Raw genomic sequence first — 10,674 nt, 5'->3', positions numbered from 1 at the left:
ATCCACAACTTCTCACCCTATTCCCCAAACATCCTATTTTCAGGTCAAAATGAAGCTCTCCACTCAAAACCATTCAATCTTTCTGAAATCTTCTTGCTCCTTATCTTCCTCTTATCCCATCGCCTCCTCCAACTCCTACTGTTCCTCTTCCTTCACCTCTTACTCCTCTCCATACTGCTCTTCCTCCTCTCTGGTGTCCTACGCCTCTTCCTTCAGATTTCAATTTTGACTGTTTGTGTTTCAGAGAAATAAAACATACCATCATTTCTTTGTACAAATTAAGTCTAAACAACATGTGGATCTTCATCAAGAGGAATCTCCTGTAATACAAGATAAATGGGTGTTTTTATATTACAATGCTTTATTATTATGGTTAGTGTTGCCCCAGTCATTTAAGGATGAAGAAGTAACAAGACAGTCTTGTTATTATTGTGTCTTCGTATCTTATTCAAATGACTGGTAATAGTAGATGCATGGCAAAAAAGAAGAAATCATAACCTGTCAATTTTATGAACATAATCCAAAAGTAAATTTTTTTGATTTCTATTGTTTTGAACTACTAAAACCACCAATAACACAACAAGCAAGAACAAATTAATGTTAAAATGTTTAAAAGGAGAGAGAGACAGAACCAGAGAAAGAGAGAGAGAGAGAGACGGAGAGAGAGCAGATGTGACGTTTTTGTAAACTTTTTTTTGTCTGTGCCTTTTTGATCAACAATAAAAAAGCAGCATCCAACACACAGTAAACATTCGGTAAATTACAATTCTCATCTGCTGAGCTCAGAAACCATGACAACAGACAGGTTTTAGTACTAAAGATAAAAAATTAAGTGACATTTTGTTCTTTTGATGCATTCATACCTGAAGGTTCAGTGTGAAAGTGTGATAGTAAGTGTGATAATCCAATCACCCCCACATACATAAGATCACCCAAACTCTCTCTCACTGTCTCAGTTCTCTAACCCCCCCCCATCCCTTCAGAAAGGCTCCATACGGCCTCATCTAGCTCCTTCAGTCTTCTAGGAACCACGGGGGGACGATCCATCAGCTGCTCCACAAGCGAGCCTCTACAGAGACGAGTCCCCACCCTGAGTCTCGACCCCGGTCTCGGTTCTCAGTAGCACTATACGACCCTCTCCCATCCACCTTCCCACGAGTCCTTTCATCCCTTCCCTCTTGACCCCTCCTCGTAAACATGATCACATGAACCACCTTTAACTTGGTGCGGTCCTGTTAGTGAACGGCTTCAAAGTTAAAATATTCCATGACAGCTGGGTGAACTCCATCTGCTGAGGAAGATCATGTCATAAAAACAGTAATGTAACTGATGATGACTTCCATGTTTTCTGGTTGGAGTTTCTCGAGGAAGCTCTCTGAGATCGTCGGCATCAGCATCCCCTCAAACACCCAACACTACTTTACTTGATGAAATCTCCACATTACAGACACCTAAAGATGTCAAACCTACATTGATATTAATGTCACTAATCATGGTCTAAAACACCATATTACCATATTACATGTAGAGGAAGTTTTCAGTATCGTCTACATGTAAATATGTAAATATGTAGATCAACGCTCTCAGCACTGAGGGGGAAACACCATGATATGTTGAGGACAGCTACAGCTCACTGACTCTGTGTGTTTGCATATGTGTCCTGCCTCTCTGCTCCCAGCCGTTAAGAGGCCAGTGTTGATCAGTGGCTGTCCAGGCCTTTCAGAGCCACTGACACGCCAGCAGCACAATGATGATGTCACTGATTCTACTGCTGGCCACCCTGGGGCTCCTTGTTCAGGGTGAGACTCTCTTCTGAAAACTTTGCTTCAGGATGCAACCAGGTTCACCACAATGATGTTCTGCTGTGATGGAGAAACACTGAAACAAGCAGCATTTACCTTCTTCCATCTGTTCTCCATGTTAAAGAAACGAGACTCTTCTGTTTGGATGTTGATCATCTTTCTCGAAACTGGATTTGTCTCAATAACCCTTCTCCTCTTTTTCATGTTTTCCAGATTCATCAGGAGAAATCATCCTGACTCAGTCTCCTGGAGCTCAGTCTGTTGTTCCAGGACAGACTGTCTCTCTCAGATGTAAAGCCAGTTCAAGTATGAGTAACTACCTTCACTGGTACCTTCAGAAACCTGGAGAATCTCCTCAACTTTTGATTCGTTATGCTACAACCCGTCAGTCTGGAGTTTCAGATCGTTTCAGTGGGAGTCAGTCTGGAACTGACTTCACTTTGACCATCAGTGGAGTCCAGACTGAAGATGCAGGAGTTTATTACTGTCACCAGGGTGGTCACAGCTTCCCATTCACACAGTGATACAACGTCGTACAAAAACTCCCTCAGCTGGAGAGGAACTGATCTGAATCACCAGCTGCACAGAAACCATGACACTAGATATTTCAAAAACATAACCACACTGTAATGTAATGCATGTAAATGTACTTTAATTAGAATGAAACTCATGCATTTAAAAGTTGTAAAGTTACATTTTACTGAAACACACTGAGAGGTTACAATAATAAGAAATGTCATTTTGTAAGTTTTCCTTTGTTTTAGGTGAGTATTTTATTTAAATTCAATGCACCTCCATGTTGATTTGTAAAATGTGAAATCACATTTATATTTTGTTAATTTGATATATTCTGTGTTGTTGTTTTTTTGCTAATGAGTCTTCTCATCATAAAGCCTAAAATATTTTTTGTTTAAACTTTGGTAGATGTATTGACAGGACTAAGTATATTGTCTTCATGCAAATAAAACACTGATGAAATAGGTGTGATGGAAATTGGATATTTTTTTGATATATATTTTGAAATTTGATAGGGCATGCAAGCTGAAGATTTATACAAAGAGGACAAAGTGATAAAATAGCCATCAAAAGGGGCTGAAGAACTCTGTACTAACCACGGTACAGAAAACGGACAGTAGGGGAGACCGGTGGACAAAAATGGACATTGGTACACAGAGATTGTCTGGACAGATACAAAACAGATCCAAATGGACTGAGCTGGAGGGGGCGGGACGGACACTAGTGACAGGAAACAACTGGGACACACACACACTGGGTGAGTCACAATTTCTCACAGAAAAATAAAATCTTAAGCACATTGAAGGTAAAAAAACAAAGTAATACTATATTAATTTATTAGTAAATGCTGATGAGCTTGAACAGCCTACATTGGTGATGAATGATAACCACAAAGAGTTTAGCAAACTGCCAAAGTAGCTGTAAATTTAACCCCAGCAGGGGATAATATTGCTACATGATATGTTGAAAACAGCCCAACAGAGCGGCAGGTATTGCATATAAGGTATCATAATAATGAATTTTGATGACATAGTTGTTAAACACTTATTTCAGTTATCAGAGCACTGAATGAGTGACTCCCATGTCACACACACACACACACACACACACACACTAAGAGACCTTTGGATACATACACATAGACTCATTACACTGCACAGTACACAGTTCTGATGGACAGGATGCAACAATTTTTAATTATTTATGGAACAGGGACAGGGGAAAAAAGAGAGAGAGAATTATTTCAACATCTGGACAAGGAGCGCTGCGCTGTTGTTTTGTTTCTTTTTCTCCTTCTCTGATCTTAGCAGTACCAAGGGGGACATATACACATGGCGAAGCAAAGTGATTTGGAAACGGATGGATTTGGGGATGCAAGTCCGCCCGGAGTTGGCTGACTGACAACAGGCCCATAAGTTGGAATCTGAATACACTGGTTAAAACATTAAACTGTGACCTATGGTGGCCTGTAGGTTTCAGGCCTAATACAAAAGCCACAACACGAACACAAAAGCCACAACACGAATACAAAAAGCCACAACACGAATACAACCGCCACCTACAACCGAAGTTGACAACGAAAGAGACGCTTAGTAACAGTGGATTACTGTCTGCAGAACACGGCTACACAGTAGTACAGCGACTATGTAGTTGTTCCACATTCAAGAGGTCTGGGTTCAAATTTTAGAAAGAACTTTCTTCTTCAGGTGACTTTTTCCCGCATAATAGTGTCTGCCAAATTAGTAAATGTAGGCCTACGTGGAAGAAGAACTTCTTGCCCGTTTGATAAATAAGTAATACTTCTGTTCTGGTCAAATAATATACAGCGGGATATTTGTGTGAATTAAACAGCTGTCTGTGCAGATTAGCATCATAAACAAAAAGCAAGGAGTCTCAGGTTACCATGGAGATGACTTTATACTTATACAAAGGGGTGCGGAGGTGCTGCAGCACCCCCTATTCATAGTTTTCGTCGATGGGCGTGTCCGTGGCGTGGCGTCAAAGATCAACTCTTCGCCATGACACAGGAAGTTGTTGTAACTTCAGTGTACATGCTCACATCTGAACAAAACTTTACGTGCTTGATAAATGTTCCACCCCGAAGACATCCACACGCCAATATTAATTATATTCATAGCGCCAAGTGCTATGTAGTGCCACAAAGGGGACACAGGAAGTGACGTAAAACACCTTCATGCAGCGTCAGAAGCGCGTAGCAAATTCACAGCTGCACCGGCAGAGATCCAGAATATGCAACACGGCCGCCTCACACACCAACGCGCTACACGTGCGAGGGCCCGCCCAACGCTGCTTGCAGCTTTAATTGTATTTGTGTTGTGGTGTTTGTATTAGGCCTGAAACCTACAGGCCACCGTAGTGACCTCATGTCTGAGGTGCAAATTGAATGAGAGTCTATAGCTATAGTTAACACAAAGTTTGATTTGATTTGATGTGTGAAATAATATTTACTAAAAAAAGAAGCGCTTGGAAATATTAAACATGTTTTCTTTTAGTTCACTGCTACAGGCTGGAGTGACCTGTACGCACCCACATTTTCAAAAAGATTGTGATGAAGGCCAACCAACAGAGCAACACAGTGGTGGTAAATGCATTAGTGCACCCGTGAGCAGTGCAGGTTTCACAGCTTTACATCAAAGACTACACATTTCTCTGTTGGTGATTTGGCAAACGTCTGTTTTTAAAATTTTATATTTCCCACGCGGCTGGTCGGTTTCCGTTCTGAAGTCCATCACACACAGCATGCTGAGATGACCATTGTGTTGCTAAAGCGGTTCGCCCACAATGGCCTCACGCAAGGTTAGTCTGTCTGTCTCTAATTGCAATTCGAATAGACAGAATAACTTATCTGGGAATGCGATCACAATGAGAGTAAAGCTCTCTCTCCCAATGCATTCAAGCCTTTTCATCTATTCCAGAACCAATCACCATAAAGAGGTGATGATGATTTTATGGACAAGAGATCCTATTACTAAAAAAAATGAACAGAGAGATAAATCTCTCTCTCATGATTCATGGTAAACTAACAGTGCTCTTGACTAACTTGAACTGACGAAGCTGAGCTGACAGAGCCTCACTGACTGAAATGGCTCTCTATAGTCTGCCTGTACTCAGGTACTACAAACACATGACCTACGTTTGGACTTAGGCTGCTGACCAAAGGACGATCACATGACCTGTTTTGACACTACATCTTGGAAGCAGACCAGATGCCCGGTGCTTATTGTCATGTTGCTTGCTGTGTCTGTTGCTTTTATGTTATGCTGGATGTTTCTTTGTGTGCTGCTGCTGTGATGATGATAAAATGTGATGCTAAGATGTGAAAGAATTACTGTCATGTTGTCATTGTTGAAAGTTTTCCCTCTCCTAAACAGGAGCAGCGGCCAGAGGCTAATATCTAACACTAACCAATTCTTCTTCTTCCTTTTAGTTGTAGCCTTACTAGAAAACTACAGAGTGCTGGTGTTGTAAAACTGTAACTGTATCACTAATGAAATATTGTGGTGAAGCAAGACACTGGTTCATGAAAGGTTTCACAACACACCCTCACAACTTTTGTCAAACATGCTCAATCTGCCTAAGACACAACACAGGGAGGGGATTACAGGTTTCATTAGCAGCACATCCACCACCAGATGAACCGTTTAACCACCTCCTCCTACTGGACCTGTCGGCCGCCTTTGACACTGTGGATCACAACATCCTGCTTCACCGTCTCCAGTCTATGGTAGGACTTTCTGGGACCACACTAGGCTGGTTCCAGTCTTATCTCACAGCCAGGACGGAGTATGTGGCTCTAGGACAGTCCCAATCATCACCCACACAGTCAGCTGTGGAGTGCCACAAGGGTCCGTCCTTGGTCCAACCCTTTTTACCATCTACTTACTACCCCTCGGTCACATCATCCATAAACACAAAGTTTCATTCCATTGTTACGCAGATGATAAACAACTATACATAAAATGGACTCCACACTCCCCTCAGCTCTGCCATCTGCACTTCAGGTTTGCCAGGAGGAGATAAGGGCATGGATGGCTGACAACTTTCTTCAACTAAATAGCAGCAAAACCGAAGCCATCCTGATCGGTACCCCACATCAAACCCAGTCCTCCTCCCTCAGCAGTATATCCATTTTTGGTCATCACATTCCCCTGTCTACCTCTGTTACAAACCTTGGAGTCAGACTTGACTCAAATCTCACATTCGACACTCACATCCGTCACCTCTGTAAGGTCTCCTTCCTCCACCTCAAAAACATCGCCAAACTCCGCCCCTCCCTCTCACAACTAGATGCTGAGAAGTTGATCCATGCCTTTATCTCCTCCAGGTTGGACTACTGTAATGCCCTCCTCGTCGGGATCCATGGCAGGAGACTGCAAAAGCTCCAGCATATTCAGAACTGCGCTGCCTGGGTCCTGACGAGGAGGCGCAAATATGACCATATCACTCCAGTCCTGAAATCCCTCCACTGGCTGCCCATTCAATACAGAATTCAATATAAAATCTGTCTTCTTACCCACCAGTGCATACATGGAACTGCCCCTGCCTACCTCAGTGAACTCCTCACCCCACTCACCACCTTAAGAAACCTCCGCTCCTCCACCTCTACCCACTGCCTGCACCAACCAAGGACTAAACTCTCCACCATGGGAGACAGGGCCTTCCAGGCAGTCGCCCCACGGCTCTGGAATGCCCTCCCAGAGCCCCTAAGGGCCCACAAACTCTGGAGGTTTTTAAGAAGGGCTTAAAGACTTTTCTATTTCAAAAGGCCTTTTAACAGTCATGGTTTTAAATCTTTTGTTACGGTGTTTTATTGCGATTGTTATTTTCTGGAACTGTTTTTAACCCCTTGTTGCTGTAGCACTTTGAGATTTCCCTGAAATGTAAAGTGCATTATAAATAAAATTATTATTATTATTATTACCTTATGAGGGAGGTTTTATCTAAACCCAAGCAAAGGCAAAAAAGTACTGTTGATGATAGTTGATATGTTTCCAAAATGGATAGAAGTTTTTCCCTCTCCAGCAACAAAACCGATGCAGTCTCCCACCAGGAGGTTTTGTGTTGGTTGTGGAGGCTGAAAGAGCTACATGGATACATACCAGCCACTGCAGGAAGGTGCCTGCACCAGAACAGTAACAGATCAACAAGCGTGCACAATCAGCAACTGAACCACTGTTTTCCCTGACCTTGTGTTGTGAGTGAAGGAGGGATTGGGAACGCTTAGGCACCCTTTGTCTCAGACTCAAGGCTGTTAGACAGCAAACATCAACACAAGGGAGCTAGTGGGAAAACTCCTGGTCTCACCACTGCTGATTTAAGAGTGAGTAGCATGTTTGTCTCTGGAAGGAGACATCCATGGGACCCAGTCAGACACCCAGACATGTGGGCCTACGAGGAACAACAGAGATGTTTGCTGCCATTGCAATAGCATTAACAGTGCCTCTGTTGCAGTTCTTAGATCACAAGCATGATGCACAAAAGCCACCACAACAGAACACCACAGTGAACTACACACAGGCATTGACATCACATAGCAGTGTTAGAGGCAAGAGAAGCACCCAAAGAGGCTGGGATGCTTGGATAATTTTAATAACTCCTCTTGTACGTTTGTGCCCAACAATACAGCTCCAGATGGTTCGGTGACCCCAGTGCTGGAAGGAATGCGTTCGCTACGAGAAGAACTTGCAGAGAACTCTGAAGTGGACACTAATATGTTTGACTGGTCTGATTCTGTATTTGCTAAATAAAAAGCCTTAGTGATGCCCATACTAGCAGGCCTAATGATTGCTGTAGCGCTGTTACCTCTCTGTGGATGTTGCATTATTCCATGTGCCAGAGGTTTGACTGTAAGAGCTATTGATAAATGTGTGTCTATTCAAATGATCACACTCCATGAACAAGTGAACATGCCATTGTTGCAGCAGCAGAACTGTGATGAAAGGAAGGACCCAGATTCGTTTTCTTGGTTAAACTGGTGTAGATTACATCATGATGCCTTTCTATGACCTGATGATCTTTTGTAATGCTGTATATTCTTGAGTGATCAAAGAATGCTCACAAGGGAGGAGTATGTGATGGAAATTTGATATTTGTGTTTACTGTTTCACCCTGCATGCTTCATCAGAATAGACCAATGTGTCACTGTGTGGTATATGCAACACTGACATATAATCTTTGGTTTGAAAATCTGAGATAAGAACCATCTCATGTTGAAAGTACTTTAAATTTCATTTAATCCTTGAAACTGTATTGAGTAATGTAGATTTGTACAAACTACATTTAAATGAATTCATGAAAACACCCGCTTTCATTCTTTCATTCACACCTTGTTTATAGCTGCATTTAGAAAGTTCTCTTAATGCAGCTATAAAGAGAAACTTTACAGTGTCTCTGCTAAACAGAGACTCTGTAAGGTGAGACTCAAGGAGAACAAGAAATTACCTCAGATATAATCCTGCACTGATAAAATGAAGGAAAATGCATCTTTGTTGGTAAAAAATAAAACTATCATGAAATATTATTTAATTTGAAATAACTTTTTTTATTTTCTTACAGTGTTAACAGCATGATCATTATTACATCAATGAAGCTTCATTACTTAAAGTTGAATATTGTTAATATGATCTGATGACAGAGTACAGTCACTATAACAGAAATGAAACAACAAATTTGAATGAACTGGTCTTTATTGTGTTGAAATAATCCAAATTAAATCCAGTAAACAAACTTTAACCATGAAACATGTGATTAGAGAATGACTTACGGAAAGAAAGAGACACAGACACAGAGAGAGTTACAGAGTTCAGAGAGCAGAGTAAAACCAGTAGCAGAGTCCCAGTGAGTCAGGTCAGGACTGGGAACACTGGTCTCTCCTCAGTGTCTCTGAGACCAGAGCCTGGGAGCCCTGGGTGGCCTCACAGGTCACAGAGCCCACCTTCCTCCACTGGTCTGCAGGGAGCCTCAGGGTGCTGCTCCAGCTGTAGCGGCCGTCCTTCTCCAGCACCCCGGGGCTCCTGCTCTCCTCCCAGCTGCTGCTGCTGCTGCTGCCGTCCACCTTCCAGGCCAGACTCCAGTCTGAGGGGAAGCCCTTGTTGGCCAGGCACATGAGCGTGGCCTTCCCCTGCTGCAGCTCCTCACTGGAGGGGGCAGCACCGTCAGGGTGGGACGGACATCACCTAGGAGACACCAATCAGCTTAGAGGACACCTTTACTGTGTGAGAGCTTCTCCTAAAGGAGTTTGTGTCAGATGGTTTTTCTGCTCCACCAGTCACTCACTCACACATTGTTTCACTTCCCTTCAAGAAGCCTCTCATGCAAATCAGCACAGAGGGAATCATCATACAGAACGACCTGAAATATATCAAACTACACTGGAAATAAAAAGACAGACCTTCACGTTAAAACTGTAAAACATCATAAGCATAACTGACTGAAGTATTTAGTGGAAGTATAAATAAACAGAAAATGAACCGACTGCATTCAAATGTTCTTCATCTGTATTTCAATCACATTTCAACATTTTAAAGTAACCCATCTTAATATTGCTCTGTTCAATTAAATAAAATGAATTACCTTTTACTTAAACAGTTATTTTTGTGGTATAAAATGTTATACTAACCTTAGCGATCAGATTAAAATGTATCTTCTCTCCAACCAAATATCAATATATTTTAAAACTTTACAATATTTTATTTTGTATTTGAAAACTTACTTCCAACATCCAGTCTGGTTCCTCCACCAAAAGTCCACAACAGTCATACAAAAACCTCTCACTGTAGAGAGACACGGCTCTCTGACTTTGTCAGACTAATCTAAAGCTATCAAGATGCAAATTTAACTTAACAGTTGGAAAGAAGGACTTAGAATGTTAATTAAATTACAATTTTGAATATATATTGTTGAAGTGAACTTTGTCTTAGTGCCAAATATGCATGGAAAAGTTCAAAAGCAACTACAAATTTTCACTACAGTATTGAATATACATTAATATAAATAATAATATAAACATGTTTTGATTTGATATGTTAATTTTAAATTAATTTTTTTTTATCCTATCCAAGATATTGGCAAATATCTTCCACCTCCATGCTTCTAGAAACAAATATGTCTAGAAGCATGAAACCAAAATGAAGTAAATAGTTTTTATTTTTTAAATGTCTTATCAATACTCAGGTAAATTGATTGATCCATTGATAAACAGCATCATCAGAATAATCCAAGTCCCTACTGGAGTCAGTCAGAGCATTTCCATAGAGAGCCACTTTGCATCAGCAGCACCATGCTCCAGTGCTCTGGGAGAGTTTATAGTCCTGAGAGTTGAACACTGGATGACTGA

At 41.5% G+C, this 10,674-nt stretch overlaps 1 gene segment (V, D, J or C); it reads left to right on the top strand.

The window, feature by feature from the left end:
* The first annotated feature begins 1,746 nt into the window (after window positions 1-1,746).
* On the top strand, window positions 1,747-2,339 carry LOC119907475. The segment is given in 2 exon segments: window positions 1,747-1,799; window positions 2,016-2,339. Coding segments are annotated over 2 exon segments (363 nt in total).
* The last annotated feature ends 8,335 nt before the right edge of the window (window positions 2,340-10,674 follow it).

Source organism: Micropterus salmoides, unplaced genomic scaffold (genome assembly GCF_014851395.1).
Source record: "Micropterus salmoides isolate LMB-PRFRI ecotype aquatic unplaced genomic scaffold, ASM1485139v1 Ms_hic_scaffold_17, whole genome shotgun sequence".
In the NCBI taxonomy this organism is placed as follows: domain Eukaryota; kingdom Metazoa; phylum Chordata; class Actinopteri; order Centrarchiformes; family Centrarchidae; genus Micropterus; species Micropterus salmoides.
The sequence above is the reverse complement of the archived record's forward strand: the minus strand, read 5'-3'. Positions and strand labels throughout refer to the sequence as shown.